Below are 21,095 nucleotides of genomic sequence, written 5' to 3' on the forward strand. Positions count from 1 at the left end.
AAAAAAAATATCAAATAAATGTCGTTCCACTTCATGATTGTGTCCCACTTGTTGTTGATTCTTCATAAAAAAATAGTTTTATATCTTTATGTTTGAAGCCTGAAATGTGGCAAAAGGTCGCAAAGTTCAAGGGGGCCGAATACTTTCGCAAGGCACTGTATATCTTAGTACAGTGCCTTCATTCTCCCTGAAAAGCTATAAAACAATTATAGGGGAGAAGAAGAAAAAAAAACTAGCTTGGTACATTTCATGACAGTGGCATTCAAACACAAACTGAGTGATGCTTTTCTCTTTTTCTATTCTCCGTATTGTGGAATTCATAATGTTCTGTATCTTCCAGTTTCATTTTCCCCTTTTAAATTATCTAAATAGTTATAGATGACAGTTACTGTTTTATTTGGATGCGTGAACGAATCAATGACTATTACAATCACTTACAAAAGGCCACAAACATTAAAATGAGTTATAAAAAGCAAGTGACCAAAACAGTTAAGTTCAATACCACTATCAAAAAACACAATCCATTTTCATTTGTTTGGCAATAGCTCCACCAAGATACAAATAACAAAGACACTTGCAGCATCAAACATAATTGGATGTCATGTTTCACTAAGAAAGTTGTATTTTATTTTGGTTATAGCATATCTGCATTATAGCTCACAGGGTGATATTACAATATAAATATAAACATTACATGTAGGCTATTAGTACCAATACGTTTAGGATACATTCAGATTCATTCTCACACCATTGTTCTGAGTTGAAATAAAAAAAATTAAAACAAAGAAAATGAAGTATTCAGTTACTATGGGTAAACAATATTCAGATAGTCACATGTCAGTGATGCTAATTTGCGTCTCTGTTGGGGTACTGTCTTAGTGGCAAAGTGTTGGAGTCAGACTTCTGAAATATGAAAACTGTAAGACACACATCAAGAGCGAAATGACAACATTCACTCACAGACAATTGGCACAACTCAGTAAGTTTAACCTACAATTTAGAGAAGGACGAAGTAGTTAGAGCGAGTGCGTATAAACATCACATCTACTCTCTGGTAGAGTGTATTGTCTGCTGATAGGAGCTGCCCTATCTGCCACCATTCCTTCTGCAACTCTGGGCTGCCTGACACCTTCCCTTCCAGAGGACCAGAGGTTGGGGTCGTAGGGGCCACAGTCTGGGGCCCAGGGCTGCTGCTGCCCTGGGGGGGGGGGGGGCAGTTATGGATTCTGTTTGGGTCACACACCCAGGTTAGTGTATGGAAAGTTAGAGGGAAGGTGTGGAGAAGTTCCTCTGAGGGGTCCAGAGTAGGAAGGGGGATGCCTTCCATCCACCCTGCCGCCAGGCCTGCCTCTGAGGCAGGCTGTCCCATTCCACCCATTAGCGCAATGTCCTCTGGGATGCAGCCCCCTGGTTGGCCCGGTGGTCAGTGAAGTAATAACAGGTCTGTATCCTCCAATCTCTGCCCTCTCTTAGTCAGAGGGCTACTGCTGCAGCAAGTCACTGGGGGATGTGGCCTGCACTCAGGCATACCAATTGAGGTGTAGGTTCATCTGACACGCTGTTTGCTGTTGTTACCTTGGTGACCGTCGAGTCCCTCCAAAGAGCCACAAGAGCTGCATTCTGAAACGTCGCCATGGGAAACTGGGGGAAACCATTTACACATAATCAAAGTCTTATCTCCACCTAGTGAACATGTAATTTATTCTAGGTTGCAGAGTTTCAAAGAACAAAGAATGAGACATGCTATTCAAAGACAATGAACGTACCAGTGATATGATGATCCATAAACCTTTTCCTTAGAGAGGAATGCCAGACACCCCAGAAATGTTAATCAGGTGTGTCTAATAGAAAAATCTGAAATATTCTTCATATTAAGCAGCAATATACAATACACTGTATTAGTGCTATTTTCAGAGATGAAATGGCCAACAACTTGATCATTGGGCAGCTCTGCACCTCTCTGATTCAGAGGGGTTGGGTTAAATGTCGGAAGACACATTTCAGCTGAATGCATTCAGTTGTACAACTGACTAGGTATATTCCCCTTTCCCTTTGCCTGTGGATGGTGAGTGGTACTGTAGCTGTCGCTGGGACAACCTTTGACGTGGCCCACCAGTGTCTACTGCTCGGGGACCTTGAAGAGCTTGTCAGAGAGGGGGCTGCTGTCCCCCTGGTCTTGGGAGAGCAAGAGCTCCGACAGCACTGGAGAGTTCATTTCATAGGGGGACACATCCGCACTGGAGGCCTTGTTGGAGTCACTGGAGCAGCGCCTCTCACTCAGAGAGAAGGGATCCTCAATCATCAGCAGGCCTGGACCACTATTGGAAAGAGGAGAGAGACATTAAGAATCTGCGCCCTAGTTACAAAGTATACCATAAGGTACAGATAAGGGGGGAGGGGGAATTTGTAGTTCCACATAAAGCAACTATAATTGATTAGCAAATAATGTATTAATCATTACTCACACATTTGTACATGTTAACCTATTTAGTCAGACATTTATAAACAACTTTCAAAGTATTTAATAATGATTTACAAGATCATTCATAACATGTTTGATATAGGCCTTTATAAACCAAATATTTTTGCCCACGGTCTCATCTAAAGTGGGCTATTTATACTTAAAAAATACTTCATAAATCTTTGGAGTGACCAGTGTAATTTCTCCCAAAAGGAGCACATGCCATTGGTAGACATTCCAGCAGTACCTGATGCTCCTTAAGGTCTCAACATGGCACCTAGAACATATAGTATCAATGGTTAAACAATAAGCACACAATACAGAGGATGTTTAAAACCATTTTATTCCAAAACAGTTACACTGTTGTAATAGTTTGATTTATAACTTCACATACACTCTATGCTGAATACATTTGTTGTTGTTGTTGTCTGAAATGCTAACATAAGCTTTCTCTGCAGTGACTTTTCTACCAAAATCAAAGTGTGGATTCCATTCACTCCTTAGAGCAGTATAATCTCAGTTAACCCAAAACTAAAATCTTAATTTGGCATCATCTGGTCAGCTGCATGATTAGGTTCTGGGTCCATACGTGTTTGAAATTGGGAGCTCCGAATTGCAAAGTCTCCAGCCTTGCAAAAGGAACAATACACACAAATCCAAAAAAATGAAAATTAAGAAATTAAGAAATATCAGAACAAGCAACGTCAGAATCTGGAATATAAATACACACTATCGTTCAAAAGTTTGGGGTCACATAGAAATGTCCCTGTTTTTGAAAGAAAAGCACATTTTTTATACATTAAAATAACATAAAATTATAGTGTACACATTGTTAATGTTGTAAATGACTATTGTAGCTGGAAACGGCAGATTTTTTAAAGGAATATCTACATAGGCGTACAGAGGCCCATTATCAGCAATCATCACTCCTGTGTTCCAATGGCATATTGTGTTAGCTAATCCAAGTTTAGCATTTTGAAAGGCTAATTGATCATTAGAAAACCCAGCATCCCGGAGTTGCCTTTTCACTGTTGACGTTGAGTACCCGCAAAACACAAGTCTCAACGTCAACAGTGAAAAGGCAACTCCGGGATGCTGGGTTTTCTAATGATCAATTAGCCTTTCAAAATGGTAAACTTGGATTAGGTAACACAACGTGCCATTGGAACACAAGAGTGATGGTTGATGATAATGGGGGACACATCCTCCAGTGCGGATGTGTCCCCAACTAGACTGCGAGGGTGAGGGTGTGATTGTCCCTCAACCTTGTCTTCAGCCTCAGCAGCATGATGTCCATGGGGACAACCTCTATAGACTGCCTGGTGCACAGGTGACATGTCTACAGTGTCTGAGAATTGACAGTCCACCAGTGTCCTACAGACAGAGAGAGAGAGAGAGATTATTATAAAACAAATCGAATTAAATCTGATTTGTCACATGCCTCATAAACAACAGCTGTAGACTAACTGCTAAATGCTTACTTATGGGTCCTTTTCCAACAATGCAGAGTTAAAGATAAAGGTCTCCGAGCTTGGTGATGAGCTTGGTGATGAGCTTGGTGATGAGCTTGGTGATGAGCTTGGTGATGAGCTTGGTGATGAGCTTGGTGATGAGCTTGGTGATGAGCTTGGTGATGAGCTTGGTGATGAGCTTGGTGATGAGCTTGGTGATGAGCTTGGTGATGAGCTTGGTGATGAGCTTGGTGATGAGCTTGGAGGGGACTATGGTGTTGAATGTTGAGCTGTAGTCAATGAACAGCATTCTTACATAGGTATTCCTTTTCTCCAGGTAGGTGAGGGCAGTGTGGACTGCAATAGATATTGTGTCATCTGTGGATCTGTTGAGGCGGTATGCATATTGGAGTTGACCTGTGTTTCTAATGATTTTGGGGCAAAAGTCAACTATTACTGGTTCCCGGAAACCCTGGTATGTTTGTATGGTCACTGTGGGGATGACATTGTCGACGCACTTATTAATGAAGCTGGTGACTGATGTGGTAAACTCCTTAATGTTATCTGATGAATCCCAGAACATATTCTAGTCTGTGCTAGTAAAACAGTCCTATAGTTTAGCATCTACTTCATGGGACCACTTCCGTACTGAGCGCGTCACTGGTAATTCCTGTTTGAGTTTTTGCTTGTAAGCCGGATGAGTACAGTCTTAGTGTCAGCATCGGGTTGTGATGGTAAATAGACAGCTGCAAAAATTATAGATAAAAACTCGACTGGTAAATAGTATGTTCGGCATCTTATCATGCAGTAGTCGAACACAGGTGAGCAAAAACTAGAGATCTCCTTGATATTAGAGATCGGTTTTGACGATGAATAGAAGCACCAGCAAGATTTATATCTACAGTTGAAGTCGGAAGTTTACAATCACCTTAGCCAACTACATTTAAGCTCAGTTTTTCACAATTCCTGACATTTAATCTCAGTAAAAATTCCCTGTCTTAGGTCAGTTAGGATAACCACTATTTTAAGAATGTGAAATGTCAGAATAATAGTAGAGAGAATTATACTTCAGCTTAAATTTTTTTCATCACATTCCCTGTGGGTCAGAAGTTTACATACACTCAATTAGTATTTGATAGCAATGCCTTTAAATTGTTTAACTTGGGTCAATCATTTCGGGTAGCCTTCCACAAGATTCCAACAATAATTTGGGTGAATTTTGGCCCATTCCTCCTGATAGAGCTGGTGTAACTGAGTCAGGTTTGTAGGCCTCGTTGCTCGCACGCGCTTTTTCAGTTCTGACCACAAATTTTCTATTGGATTGAGGTCAGGGCTTTGTGATTGCCACTTCAATACCTTGACGTTGTTGTCCTTAAGCCATTTTGCCACAACTTTGGAAGTATGCTTGGGGTCATCAGACCAGAGAACATTTATCCAAAAATATGATCTTTGTCCCCATGTGCAGTCTGGCTTTTTTATGGCGGTTTTGGAACAGTGGCTTCTTCCTTGCTGAGCGGCCTTTCAGGTTATGACGATATAGGACTCATTTTACTGTGGATATAGATACCTTTGTACCCGTTTCCTCCAGCATCTTCACAAGGTCCTTTGCTGTTATTCTGGGATTGATTTGCACTTTTCGCACCAAAATACATTCATCTCTAGGAGACAGAACACGTCTCCTTCCTGAGCGGTATGACGGATGAGTGGTCCCATGGTGTTTATATTTGCGTACTACCGTTTGTACAGATGAACGTGGTACCTTCAGGCATTTGGAAATTGCTCCCAAGGATGAACCAGACTTGTGAAGGTCTACAATTGTTTTCTGAGGTCTTGGCTGATTTCTTTTGATTTTCCCATGATGTCAAGGAAAGAGGCACTGAGTTTAAAGGTAGGCCTTGTAATACATCCACATCCACAGGTACATCCACAAGAAATGTATGGAGTGGTGGAGTTTTAATGACTCCAACCTAAGTGTATGTAAACTTCCGACTTCAACTGTATGTCCGCATTCAATCACGACTCTGAGAAACAATGAATATTATAGTTTTTAGGTCCCGTTCCGTTAATTCTTCTTTTGAGTCCAGGGGATTAGGGCCTGGTCCCGAGTAAGCAGAATGTCCAGAGCATGTTAAAGTAGACATTTTCGTCCAATCAATGTTAGTGATCGCAGTTCTGATGTCCTGAAGATGTTTTCAGTCATAGGAAATGATGGCACTACGTACAATCATTAAAAGTTACCAGCTAGACCAGGATGAATACCAGTCATAGATATTAGCTAACTGTCATCATAAGGGTTAGGCTTCAGGCTTAGGTTCCATTAATTCTTGCTTACTATTTTTAGGAATCATATCACATATAAACAGACACCTAATGAGATAACTGATTACATAGCTAGCTATCTAGCTAGCTAGCTAGCTAATAATTATATGGTATCATACATTTTACTAGTAAAATAACAATCCTGCAGCAGCCCTCTCTTAGTTGTGGTAGACACAAATTGAATCAGACACTAGCCAGTTAATTTGAGCTCTTAGCTAATACCAATGACAAATGCTCTTTAAGCATTTTATTTTGTACAGTTACTGTGTCAAATAAAATTTTAATCAAAAAGACAAAGGCAAGAGATGAGCTAAATCATGTAGGCTAGCTAGCTAGCTACGTCATCTCGTTTTTGGCTGACTGACTATTCGGCTTGTAGTAGAAGTTAATTTCACAGACTATAATTTCATCAATCGGAAAACATACTTGAAAATTGACAGATTATAATTACCCACATAAAAACGAATTGTATACAGTTTCTTACCTTACTATTGTTATCCTGATCTCAATGTCAAAGTTGTGCGAAAACTTTTAGGTCCAGTAGAGGCGAAGGTGGCAGCATTCATTGCCTTTCAGTCCCGCACTAAAACTCACAATTTGCTCATTCCTGACAATGACATACTGGCATCAGTCATTAATAGGGGCAATTCAAGAGCTCTACACATACTTCTAATAAACGTTTTTTTTAATATAAAAATCCCCAAAATAGAGATGTTTCTATGTTAAATGCACATGTTTAGTATTAGTGGATGAAATACATTTATTTGCTTAGCTTTACTTCCTGAAGTGTTTCCATTCCCCTGTAAGGGTTGCCCTATTGCCTGGGGCAAGTGAACTGAACAGTCGGCCAAGTTGAGCCTGCTCTAAAGTTGCTCCTAGTGTTGTTTTTTTTAAACTGAAAACAACAAAGCTGTAAGGAATTCCAATGCCTAAAACGGATCTTTCTGGTTCATTCTCATTGTTCAAGTGTAATACGGATAATTTATGGCAGTTATGGAATGGGCAAGTTGAGCATGCTCTGTGGCTGTCCCATTAGGCAGGGTATTTTTTAACTGAAATCAAACAAACTGAAAATAATTTGAGACGGGGTGTCTCAAAACAAGTTAATATTTTTACCTGCTACACTGGAAGTGTAACTTTTGGTCTGGGCGAGCTGAGCGCGAGCCACTTTATCCTTTTACTCCAGACTGAGATACTCTATATAGGGGTAACTTTACAGGCCACGCTAGCTTTACCCTAACAAGCTAGTAGGCATGCTAGGTAGTGCTACATATCAACAGCCAATGTAAACCAATCCAGTAGGGATTGGAAGCTACAGTATGTTGAGCTTCAAGTAGTTCCTCGCACCACAATGTAGTAGAAGATTTGCATTAAGTTAAGCTTTGCCCAACTTCAGTGCCGCCCTGTTCAGCGCACATACGTACGCACGCGCACACACACGAACCGCACTGCACTCTGTTCAGAAGGCCATAGTACAAGGCCATCTAAGCACACAGAAGGCCACACACTCACGAGTGCTGAGAAGCCTTCCTCCGCAGTAGGTAATCCACCACATCAGGATCCGTCTCCAGCAGACTCATTAGAACCTCATTCTGCAGGTCAGGAGGCACCTGGGAGGGCCAGAAATACAACATCTTTAACTGGACATCTGAATTTAACTGAGTTGGTACATCTATCTCATTCTGTGTTAGCTTAAACTGGATATGTACAGTAACTCCCTCAAGAAACAATCAGCTGCTCAGATGTATACCAACTTTTGAGACAGATATTGACACAATAATGTACAGTGCATTCGGAAAGTACTCAGACCCCTTGACTTTTTCCACAATTGTTACATTACAGCCTTATTCTAAAATTGATTTAAAAAATAAATAGTCTTCATCAGTCTACAGACAATATCCCATAATGACAAAGTGAAAACAGGTCTGTAGAAATGTTTGCATATGTATAAAGAATAAAAAAACGGAAATACCTAATTTACTTAAGTATTCAGACCCTTTGCTATGAGACTCGAAACTGAGCTCAGATGCATCATGTTTCCATTGATCATCCTTGAGATGTTTCTACAACTTGATTGTAGAAAATTTCAATTGGTTGGACATGATTTGGAAAGGCACACACCTGGTCCCACAGTTGACAGTGCATGTCAGAGCAAAACCAAGTCATCAGGTCGAAGGAATTGCCCGTAGAGCTCAGAGACAGGATTGTGTCGAGACACAGATCTAGGGAAAAGTACCAAAACATTTCTGCCTCATTGAAGGTCCCAAAAACACAGTGGCCTCCATAATTCTTAAATGGAAGAAGTTTGGAAGCACCAAGACTCTTCCTAGAGCTGGCCACCCGGCCAAACTGAGCAATCGGGGGAGAAATGCCTTGGTCATGGAGGTGACCAGGAACCCGATGGTCACTCTGACAGAGCTCTAGAGTTCCTTTGTGGAGATGGGAGAAACTTCCAGAAGGACAACCATCTCTGCAGCACTCCACCAATCAGGCCATTATGGTAGACTGGCCAGACGGAAGCCACTCCTCAGTAAAAGGTACATGAAATCCCACTTTGAGTTGGCCAAAAGGCATTTAAAGACTCCTAGACCACGAGAAACATGATTCTCTGGTCTGATGAAACCAAGATTGAACACTTTGGCCTGAATGCCAAGCGTCACGTCTATAGGAAACCTGGCACCATCCCTACGGTGAAGCATGGTGGTGGCAGCATGCTTGATGAAAATCTGCTCCCGGGAGCTCAGGACCTCAGACTGGGGTGAAGGTGCACCTTTCAACAGGACAACGTCTTTAAGCATACAGGCAAGACAATGCAGGAGTGGCTTCGGGACAAGTCTCTGAATGTCTTTGAGAGGCCCAATCAGTGGCCGGACTTGAACCCGATCAAACATATCTGGAGAGACTTGAAAATGGCTACGCAGCGATGCTCCCCATCCAACGTGACAGAGCTTGAGAGGATCTGCAGAGAACATTGGGAGAAACTCCCCAAATATAGGTAGGTGTGCCAAGCTTGTAGCATCATACCAAGGCTGTAATCGCTGCCAAAGGTGCTTCAACAAAGTACTGAGTAAAGGGTCTGAATACTTAAGTAAATGTGATATTTCAGTTTTGTATTTTGTATTAATTAGCAAACATTTCTAAAAAACTGTTTTTGTTTTGTCATCATGGGGTATTGTGTGTAGATTGACGAGGGGGGGGGGGGGAACAATTTAATCCATTTTAGAATAAGGCTGTAACGTAACAAAATGTGGAGTCAAGTCAAGGGGTCTGAAATCTTTCCGAATGCACTGTAAATATGTACTCTGAAACACTAAATTACAAGAACTGACGCAAGGATGTGTCAAGAGATTGATAATATCGCTCAAGATTTACAGCAGTTCATGTACAGTTTGAAACTACAGTACCATATGTTAACGCATGCTCATATTAGATTATTGCTTAGATTAAACAATGGCCAAGAGAATGTTGTGTACAGGCTAACATGTTTTTGTGTTGGAAGGTCCTACAGACTAAGGTTAAGAAAAATAGAGCTAGGTTAAACAGGTCATCCACAGTTGCTACATCCATACTCACTGGTTCTTGACGAATATAACTTATAAATGCCTCATGAGCTAAATTCAACTGTTGTACCCTATCAGAAACTAAAATATAAACTTATTTTACTCCAATGTTTTTAAACCTTGCAAATGTAAACAAATAATATTTATTGCCTCAAAATATACAAAAACTATAATTTGTATATCTTGGATGGTCAATCCTTGCTCTGTTTATGAATTTAAGAGTGTTTACATTTCTCCAGGTCCATCTCTCAGATTTTTGCGGAATGCCTCTTTAAGAAAAAAAAAGCTTGGGCCGAAAGGAGACTAATAATATTCCTTAAGAGTCTACACCTGTGCGTCTATCTAAGCAACATAATAAAAAAATTCCCATCAAAATCTGTCAGTTTAAACTAGAGATATCAGTTTTTTGCATGGGCTGTGTCTCAATATACCACATCCACCTATGTCGGCCTTCTGCATCTGCGGTGGAAGCTGGCTGAGCTACAACGGTGTTCGTCAGATCATGAGACATCCCTGAAATTGGTCTTCTCACGAAAATGTCTATAGCTTCCGAACGGTTTGGCCTACAAAACTAATATGACCACTCTATGGAATGATGAGACTCTCACGAACATGATGGTGTTTTTTACAAATGTCATGGGACCCATCTGAAGGTAACCTATACAAATGAATGGTAGTATGGAGGTAGTTTTGAGAAGTTTGATTTGATTTGATTTGAAACAAACAAAAACATTTCCTGAGCTTTCTTATATCTTCTAGATAGGACAGACACGTCAAAACTTTATGATCTATTTTTTGACTGTCTTTTTTTGCCATTTATGTATGTGTTATTCAATGCGTTTCTATAGGTAGGAAAGGCTAAATTCAATGTTGTTTTAATTTAAAAAATAATTCATGTTCCAAAAAGTGTTTGGTTATCCTTTTCTTAGACATTACAAGGACACGCACAGGAGTGAAAAACAACGGCACGAGTTCATTAAGCCTCTCTGTACTGGGGCTTGGTTTAACGAGGCTTAAGCCTTCTCGAAAATGTATAAATGTCATGTTTACATTTCATTAGATGGAGCCACTCTATTAAGCTTGAGAATTCCTCTAAACACAATTCTTCCTGGAATGGGGAGCAGTGACTAAGAGAGTGAAATTGTTTGTCAGCTGTGCCACTTTTTTACCCTATCGTCTATCTACTGTGATAAAAGCTTATCTATCCGTCCATTGGAGCCATGTTCTAGCGTTTTCCATAAGAGATAGCTTACCATGAAGAGGGTCTCGTATGTGTTGATCATCCTCTGTACCACGCCTATGATGGCTGTACTCTCCTCGGCACGGGCAAAACTCTGCACAGCAAACTCCTTGTCCAAGCTCTTTTGCTTGTGTAGAAGGTTCGGCCCAAAGACGGTGGCCAGGTTGAGCGATGTCATCTTGTTCCCTGTGATCTAAAGTGGACAATGCTGGATTTGACACTAAAACGATGAGCACGCACACACACACACACACACACACTCCTTTCTGGGAAGCTCTCCTAACTGCGCTGGCATACCTGAGCTCCTTCTGCTCGGCAGGATTAAAGCTGTTATGCATCGTCACGAAATACCCAGTGATAACAGGATGAAGAAGTTTGAATTTATTTCATTCTGGCGGTCTGACCAGCAGCCCCTCAGCCTCAAAACTCACAGGCCTTGGTGCGTGATTGCAAGGAATTTTCCTCTGACCGTTTGCGATTACAGGAAACATTTCAGGATTATACTGAAAGCTACAATGATGGACGTTAAATTTGAAAGATTATTCAAGGTGACGATGAATAAAAACTTCAGATGACTTTTGAGTCTATCTTTAAGTTGAATGAAGAATAACCACAGTCTTATAAGTGATTGTTGTGGTAGCAAAGGAACACAATTCATGCACACGGCTGACTTGAAGACTTCTCCTGTCTCACCCAAATGTGTAGACATATTCACAAACTGAGAGGAGTGTGGGAATGAATTTCCACTTAACCTGCCCTGTCAACATGAATAAAGCCTTGTCTGTCAATTAGAACCAGAATGTCAATGGATCCTCAACATGTACTCTACTCTGCTCTAGTTTCGGATGGCAGAAGTACTACTAATGCATGTTATTAACCATGTATTCCGTGCTGGAATGTAAAATGCTGCCAGTATTTCAAAAGATGACTATGACCTTGTCATGGATATCAAATACCCAACATTGGGTGTACTACTACAACATTCATGAAATTTGATTCCAGACGAAGGGAGAAAAGGACAGTAAACTTCAGCCATTTTATTAGACTACTGATATCCCAACCAGCGTTCCTGTCCTGTCCTGTCCTGTCCTGTCCTGCCCTGCCCTGTCTTGCCCTGTTCTGTCATCCTGTCCTGCTCTGTCCTATCCTGCCCGTACCTGCCCTTACCTCCAGTCCGTCCCTGTCCTGGCTGTTCTGGGCATGGGCAGCCACCGTGGCCAGGAACTCCAGGAGGCGTTGCAGGGTGTCACTGTTGCAGGGTGGGAGCAGGCACATCAGCAGCTGCATTGTGATCTCCTGGTCTGAATGGTCCAGTACTGCAGAGGAGGACACGATAAACGTCATCACAACTCACTCTCATTTCTTACAGCTACAGAACAAGTTGACCTCGCTTAACGATAGAGATTGTGTAGGAATTAGCTGTATGAATTATGAGCGAATTGTGAGCTTTCTTATTAACAGGCTTAAGCAGTGTTGGAGTTGATGAATGCTATGTGAAGTGTTGTGCTGAGAGTGTGGCAAAGCATTTGAGTTATACACTGTAGCGGATGTAGTGTACATGAATGTGGGATATGGGGCCAGCGTGGGCTGTTCAAGTTTTAATGTCATGTGCACAAGTACAGTGAAATGCCTTTTTTGCTAGCTCCAAACCCAACAATGGAGTAATCAATATCAATGTAACACTAAAAATAACATAAGGTAGAACAAAGAAAACACAATAAATAAAATAAAAAATAGGAAGAACACGAGAAAATAAGAAGCTATGTACATGGTCAGTTCCAATACCACATTTAAAATATGCAGGGACACTGGAGTGAGAGGGAGATATATATATATATATATATATATATATATATATATATATATATATATATAGGGTTAAGGTGATTAGGCATCAGGATATGATAAATAGAGTAGCAGCAGTGTAAATGATGATTGTATGTGATTGTGTGTGCGTGCGTGTAATCAGTATAAATGTGTGTGCATGTTATGTGCGTGTTAGAGTGTCAGTGTGCTTGAGTGTGTAGGTTCCTGTGAGTGTGCATAGAGACCGTGCAAAAATAGAAATAAAATACAAGGTTCACACGTGGTGTTGATGAAGGCTATTTGATGTGTGGCGGTGAGATTGTGTGTTATTATGGTATGAGGTTTGAAGTATGGGCTTAGCAACATGTGAGTATGTGATGTGTAGCCAGGTAAGGGAGTGTGTGGGTTCCTCACACATGGTGTTGATGAAGGCGGTGTAGAGCTCCCTGGTCAGTAGGGGATCAGGCATGTCCCTCAGGAACTCCTTGAGCAGCGCAGCCACATCATGGACACAGTGCTCCTCATCCAGTTGGACCTCCACACCCTGGTCACATTCCTCTCTCAGCTGAAGACAACAACACGACACAACATCCACCACAGTTTAACACTAAAAACATACTACGAATATCATAGTGTGTTTAATGCGCACTCATCTACTTGTCAACCAGCATTTTCCAGTGAAACCTTACCTGCCGTACCCTCTTCTTTGAGCTCCCTACACGGAAAATGCCAACAGTCTGTAGACCTAAATTAAATGGCGAAATAGAGGACAAGTTTGCTGTAACAACAGGCAAAGGGTGTAGATTAATCCAGTCACGATTAAATCCTCTGCAAATCATATTGCCTTCAGTGAATGATTTACATGAAAGTCTGAGTTGCCTGACTTCTGAACTCTGAATTGGGGCACAATATGCGTAAGAACGACTGCAGCATATGTACCATGTTTCTCCAGGTACAGGCAGCAATTCTCCACTACCCTGGGCACCTGTCGAAAGATGTGGTTGAGGCTGAGATTCTTGTCCCTCTGCTTCTTCTTGTTGCTGGGTGTCTCGGCTGGCAGGGACAGCTGCAGGACCTCCAGCAGACGAGACTGGTTGTCATCCAGGTCAGTGATGTAATCCACAGACACTCCTCCCTTGCCAGATACACACACACAGGGTTGAGTGAGTCAGGAGTTGGAACCGGTTCAGGGAACAGAGACGAAAACCAGAAAATAACTAACATTTTTGAGGAACAGAACCAGAACAGAGAACGAAAGGGATCTATACTGTTCCAGAACTGAACCATTATTTTTAAAGCATAGGAACTGGTTAATAACGTTCTTTAACGTTCTGGGTATTGTTTTCCAGTCCAACAAAAAACGCTACAAAGTGCCTATGTAAAGCCCTCACTGTCACTCAGAAACTTATGGCTGCCTGCCAGCTGAAAATGTTTGCCAGTCAATTTTGGTGTTCCTCAAGGTCCCGTTTTAGGACCACTATTCTTTTCACTATATATTTTACCTCTTGAGGATGTCATTTGAAAACATAATGTTAACTTTCACTGCTATGCGGATGACACACAGCTGTACATTTCAATGAAACATGGTGAAGCCCCAAAATTGCCCTCGGTGGAAGCCTGTGTTTCAGACATAAGGAAGTGGATAGCTGCAAACTTTCTACTTTTAAACTCGTACAAAACAGAGATGACTGTTCTAGGTCCCAAGAAACAAAGAGATCTTCTGTTGAATCTGACAATTAATCTTGATGGTCGTACAGTCGTCTCAAATAAAACTGTGAAGGACCTCGGCGTTACTCTGGACCCTGATATCTCTTTTGATGAACATATCAAGATTGTTTCAAGGACAGCTTTTTTCCATCTGCGTAACACCGCAAAGATCAGACATTTTAGGTTAGACTACTGCAATGCTCTACTTTCCGGCTACCCGGATAAAGCACTAAATAAACTTCAGTTAGTGCTAAATACGGCTGCTAGATTCCTGACTAGAACCCCAAAAAATGATCATATTACTCCAGTGCTAGCCACCCTACACTGGCTTCCTGTTAAGGCAAGGGCTGATTTCAACCTACAACCTACAAAGCATTACATGGGCTTGCTCCAACTATCTTACCTACACGTACGCTACGGTCACAATAAGCAGGCCTCCTAATTGTCTATAGAATTTCTAAGCAAACAGCTGGAGGCAGGGCTTTCTCCTATAGAGCTCCATTTCTATGGAATGGTCTGCCTACCCATGTGAGAGACGCAGACTCGGTCTCAATCTTTAAGTCTTTATTGAAGACTCATCTCTTCAGTAAGTCCTATGATTGAGTGTAGTCTGACCCAGGAGTGTGAAGGTGAACGGAAAGGCACTGGTGCAACGAACCACCCTTGCTGTCTCTGCCTAGCCGGGTCCCCTCTCTCCACTGGGATTCTCTGCCTCTCAGGGGCCGAGTCACTGGCTTACTGGTGCTCTTCCATGCCGTCCCTAGGAGGGGTGCTTCACTTGAGTGGGTTGAGTCACTGACGTGGTCTTTCTGTCTGGGTTGCCCCCCCCCTCTTGGGTTGTGCCGTGGCGGAGATCTTTGTGGCCTATACTCAGCCTTGTCTCAGTATGGTAAGTTGGTGGTTGAAGATATCCAACTAATGGTGTGGGGGCTGTGCTTTGGAAAAGTGGGTGGGGTTATATCCTGCCTGTTTGACCCTGTCCGGGGGTATCATCTTTGAGATATCGGCTGATGTAAGAAGGGCTATATAAATACATTTGATTTGATTTGCCACTTGCCAGCATCTGTCATTTTGTCTTTGATTGACATGTTTCAGCTATATTTCAGGTTGACATTTTAAATGTTTGAGCTATATTTCTGGATGACATTTAGAACTTGCATCCTGAAAATATAACTGAAGCATGTCAATCAAAGACAAAATGGCAGATGCTGTGTGTAGGCTACCTGGCCCTCCCCCTCCCTCTGAAGCATGCATAGTCTTTTGAAGGTACAGGCCTGATTCAGAAATTAGGAAGAGAGATTTTTATTAGAGAACAATTCTGAACTTTTTCAAAGCTAGTTAAGGATACTATAGTTATCACGTTTCACATTGGATTTATTAACTACCAAAAAGGTAAGATGTGATTTTATTTTAATTTTGATGCTGCTCTGCACACACAAGCTTGTTCGTTAGCTAGCTTCTCAGCTAGCTTTGGTCTAGCTCTCGAAAGCTCGGCATTAGGCGCCATTATGTGTAATGTAATGGAACTGAGAGTCATGATCAAGGGCTAGCTCTGGTCCAACGTTAGTTAAGCCATCTCTCTGAAGTTCAACAACATTCAAAGTTACTTCAGAAAAGCTGCTCCTTTGTAGGTATAATTCTGTAGGCCTAAAAGATTTTAACCGGTCCAGAACTTTATTTTGCTGGTCGGAACAGTGGAATGGAACAAAACATTTTTGGGGGTTCTGTTCATAACAAAACGATTGGAAAATAATTTTGGTTACAACCCTTGGTGTGAGAACAGTACCAACATATGGAGAGGTGATGGATAGCATACGGCGGCTAGCATAGCATCAAGTGCATGGCATAGAATGATGGATTTATATACAGTGGAAAGCATAGTGAAGTGAAGTGAAGTGGGAGGATGGCCAACAGTATTTCTACCTTTGCCCCTCAAATTGTAAGCCTCAAATTCCAATTAAATTCTTGAATTGAAGTAGTAAACTGGATACAGAATTGCTTTTCAAATTTCATTAAAGTAAATAGAATTGAATTCAAATGCCTCTTATATTCTGTATTAGGTGTGTTATACAAATATACACTCAGTGTGCAAAACATTAGGACTACATGCTCTTTCCATGACATAGTCTGACCAGGTGAATCCAGGTTAAAGCTATGATCCCTTATTCATGTCACTTGTTAAATCCACTTCAATCAGTGTAGATGAAGGGGAGGAGACAGGATAAAGAAGGATTTTAAAACCTTGAGACAATTGAGACATGGATTGTGTATGTGTGCCATTCAGAGGGTGAATGCAAGTCAAAATATTTATGTTCCTTTGAACGGGGAATGGTAGTAGGTGCCAGGCGCACCGGTTTGAGTGAGTAAAAAACTATAACGCTGTTGGGTTTTTCACTCTCAACAATTTCTCTTGTGTATAAAGAATGGTCCACCACCCAAATACATCCAGCCAACTTGACACAACTGTGGAAAGCATTGGAGTCAACATGGGCCAGCATCCCTGTGGAATGCAATTAATTTAGGTTGTTCTGAGGGCAAAAGGGGGTTCAACTCAATATTAGGAAGGTGTTCCTAATGTTTTGTAAATAAAAACATCAAACATTTCATTAAATACATGCATAAAAAATATTGTTGATTTTTGTTTTTACATGAAATAAAAAGTTATTTTATAAGCTGTGGTTATTATATTTCATTAATCACATACATCTAGTTCAATATGGGGAAAACACCAAATTTCCCAGAATGTATTAGTTTAAATCTGAAGTTGACCCTGAGGCCTTCAAAAAGAAGCCAAACAAATGAAATGGTTGGTGGAAATATAATACGCTATTCTAAGCACTAAGATTAAAAGAGTATATGAACATTGTTTTCAGAGAAAAGTGATACATTCTTTGGTATCAGGGAGTGTGACCTGTCACGTTCAAGGAAATTCCCATGTTGCCTATGACTGAGTGGAATTTCTTTGAATTGCACTGCATTAAATTGTACTTCCTGTCAATCAAACAAAAATTCAGATTCTACATCATGTTGGGTGTGGCAAAATCAATTCGAATTTAATCTCATGGGTTGAATGAGACTGAAGTCCAAAATTCAGAATTGAGCCCAACCCTGCTAGCCAGCTATCTAAACTTGTACTAATCCTGGTCCAATTACTAACCAGGGACGCAGGGACCCTGACCTCCAGGGGCTTACATAAATGTTGTTTGTCACTCTCATATATCTTCATATGGCATAAGTCATGGAAAATGTGTAGAATTTCAGGAAATTAGCTGTAAAACTGCACATTTTATTCTCAGCCCTATGGCAAAATGAGTAGAATTACTGTGCTTTTAAACTGCAACATTTTCTCTATGCCCCATGTAGAATTGCAGAAAATGTACTTTACAAATATACAAATTTTTCTGTCCCCCATCAACAGTGGGCATCTAAAATGTTTTGCCAGCGAGGTAGGTGGGCCCCTCAACCAGAATACATTCAGGCTCCTGATGTGGGTTTGTGAGAACAGCCCACACATGTAAAAACCTACCCTTCTGCATGTGCGTGGTGGTGCCTCGGGCGTGTTGGGCAAAGGGGACTCATTGGGCGTTTCAGAGTTGGAACTGAGGGAGGAGTTGCTGCTGGACAGCTCCTTGTCCTTAGTGCTCCTCCAGGAGGTGAGGTGCAAGAGGGAGCACACCATGTCACTGGCGTCCCAGTGCTCCTCTCGCTGGATCTGGAGCTCCTGACGCTGCTTCTGGGCACGGTCGTTAGAGATCACCTGCGACAGCGTTATACCGAATGCCTGGGGCATAGACTCTGTGGTGCGGGGGAGGGACAGAAAAAGGAAAGTTAATCTTCATCTTTAGCTTCAATTCAATCATAAATCCATACACTTGCTTCAAAGTATTTCATTTTATTTAACCCTTACTTTACCAGGTAAGTTGACTGAGAACACATTGTCATTTACAGCAACGACCTGGGGAATAGTTACAGGGGAGAAGAGGGGGGATGAATGAGCCATTTGGAAGGGGAAAACAAAGCAACATCTACCTTATGGGGAGTATGAAGTAACAATCTATTGTAACTGTACTTGCCAAAAAGCCTGCATGGCTATTAACCATGCCTCCTTTTTTGCCTTCTTTAAATTTCCCGTAGGAACTCTAATGGAAAAAACAACAACCAGACACTATAGGTTCTTGGGGAAATGTAGTGTTTAACCTAAACAATATCCCCACTATGTATCCACTATCCTGTCAGGGGACACATAGTTGGGGATTTGTCTCTTTATACACAGGGAGAGAAAAGAGAGGGAGAGTGGTATAGGGCTGGCCATGCCCGGGGATAGGCTGTGATGACTGAGCCACCTCTCAAGATTGGTTTTTGTTGTTTCCTTGACCGCCCAGCCGACAGAGAGAACTCATATTCCTGTGAATGAACATTGTTGTAGGGGGCAGGGCAGCAGTCGGCAGTGCAATTATTGAAGCAGCCCCTTCTACTGTGTGTTTTCTCTGAGAGCTCGGCAGGTAGAAACAGCTGAGAATGCCTGCTCCAGTGAACTCCAGTGAAATGGATCAAAGAGTCAGTTCTCCACTGTCAACGGCTGGCCAGGCCAGTGTGTGAGAAAACAGAGCCCAGCTGGACAACAACAACCCACTGGGAACAGAAGTCAGTTGAATATCTAGTTTAGATTTACATTTGTCAATTCACATTATGTGCACATTGCATTTACATAAAGTTAATTGAATGTGAAATCAACAAACAAATGTCACTCTGTCATTGGATTTAGGTTAAGAGTTGGGTGGAAAAGAGATACAATTATTTTACGTCGATGACGTGGAAACAACGTTGATTCAACCATTGGGAAAGGTATAAAGGACTCAGTGGCTATCCCACAGCCTTGAACTGAAAGGAGCCATGTTAATCTTCACTGGGTTGGAAAGTACCTTTTTCTTTACTCTTCTCTTTGGCCAATGAATCCAACTTCCTCCTGAATGACTTCTTATGCTTTTGACCATCTAAGAAAAGAAAGAACACAGATGTTATGCAAGACTTCCTAACATTCTACCAGATATTACCATACTTGTTACATGTCACTTCATGACTCAATATTACATTTCCATGTTCTCGTCACAATCTGAAAGAGGCTTCAAAATCTCCTTAAACAGACAACCCAAGCTTAAATCATGTCATATTTAAAATGTGGTATGTGCATCCTAGTTAATAGTCTTCTTTCAATAGCACTATGGAGGTCACATGTGACTTTCCACACAAACATGCCTGCCTTTTACTGTCCTGTCTTACCTGACTCAATCCATATGTAGACAGGGTGAATTTAAAGTCTGCTACTTTTCAAATGACATTTAATGTGTTTTTCCAACAGTAAATTTTTCTTGCTAGGGTTGCAAAGCTACTGGTAATTTGCCAAAGTTACCAGCATCTTCAGTAATTCTGGTAATTAACAGAAAATCTATTGTAACTTTGTTCATTTATACTTGAATAACTGTAAAAATGTAAAAATATAGTGTTCATTTATTATATCTGTGTCCATATTGTCCATGAGTTTCTAGTAGATAGATCACAGGTTCAAGAGAAAATAGCCAAATGAATGAAAAAATAATCTTATCAACTATGGTGTTATTTTCAATTAACTCTTCAAACTATTGTCTTTTTTCACAACTGCCATCAGTTTGACACCAAAACATTGACAACAAATACATACTGACATAGTAAAATAGATTTAAGCTTGTAAAAACAAAGAAGGAAATATGCTGAAACTTTTATTAAACTTTTATTAAAATGCCAATGGTTTACATTTTTCATTCTATTTTTTAAATTTTTTTCATAATCATGGGATAAGACCACCTGCAATAAGGCCACACAGAGGACTATTACAGACCCCTGGGATCATCTCAAGTACTCAAATGAGCCACTAGATGTATTGTGATATTACATACAGTGTTAAGATCTTAATTTGAGCCAGTTTGCTACAGAAGGAAAATAATCCTGCAGCAACACCTCACGGCACAACGCCTCTCCCCCACATGACCTACTTGTTGTGTGTATGTACTGACTGATAGATGCACACACACACACTACATGTTAATATTTTAAAAAACATGTCAATTGTAAATGATTTTGTCTGTTATGTTATGTGTCGGACCCCAGTAAGACTAGCCGTCACCATTGGCGTCAGCTAATGGGGAGCCTAATAAATCAAATCAAATTATAAATAATGGAATTTTTTTTGTAGGGTTGATATATTTAGAAGCCTTTTTAACCCTTGGCCTCCAATTTCCGTGCCCCCGTGGAAATCTAATTAACATAATACAAACATCCCCAGAAAAATCTGTCTGTTTAAACTAGAGATATCTGGTTCTTTGCATGGGCTATGTCTCAATCCACCACATCCTCTGACATCGCCCTGCTACCTCTGCGGTGAAAGGTGGCAGAGCCAGAGCGGTGTTTGTCAGACCATGAGACATCCTGAAAATCGGTCTTCTCACGAAAACATCTGTTTGGTTTGGCCGACACACTAAAATGACCCCTCTGAAAAAATCCTTGAAAGATACCAA

At 41.1% G+C, this 21,095-nt stretch overlaps 1 protein-coding gene across 1 annotated transcript in view; it reads right to left on the minus strand.

Annotated features, from left to right (window-relative positions):
- Positions 1 to 604: 604 nt before the first annotated feature.
- LOC109871100 (rho GTPase-activating protein 6) overlaps positions 605 to 21,095 on the minus strand; it is a 63,984-nt gene continuing 43,493 nt past the window's right edge. Inside the window, exons 3-11 of the mRNA XM_031806282.1 lie at positions 19,467 to 19,538; positions 18,071 to 18,339; positions 13,777 to 13,972; positions 13,527 to 13,582; positions 13,252 to 13,402; positions 12,199 to 12,347; positions 11,045 to 11,224; positions 7,744 to 7,841; positions 605 to 2,318 (exon numbers count right to left, since the gene is read on the minus strand). Of these exons, the coding sequence (XP_031662142.1) occupies positions 2,120 to 2,318; positions 7,744 to 7,841; positions 11,045 to 11,224; positions 12,199 to 12,347; positions 13,252 to 13,402; positions 13,527 to 13,582; positions 13,777 to 13,972; positions 18,071 to 18,339; positions 19,467 to 19,538 (1,370 nt within the window). The 3' untranslated portion in view covers positions 605 to 2,119. The remainder of the gene's footprint in view (positions 2,319 to 7,743; positions 7,842 to 11,044; positions 11,225 to 12,198; positions 12,348 to 13,251; positions 13,403 to 13,526; positions 13,583 to 13,776; positions 13,973 to 18,070; positions 18,340 to 19,466; positions 19,539 to 21,095) is intronic.

The sequence above is a fragment of the Oncorhynchus kisutch genome, linkage group LG26 (genome assembly GCF_002021735.2).
Source record: "Oncorhynchus kisutch isolate 150728-3 linkage group LG26, Okis_V2, whole genome shotgun sequence".
Lineage (NCBI taxonomy): Eukaryota > Metazoa > Chordata > Actinopteri > Salmoniformes > Salmonidae > Oncorhynchus > Oncorhynchus kisutch.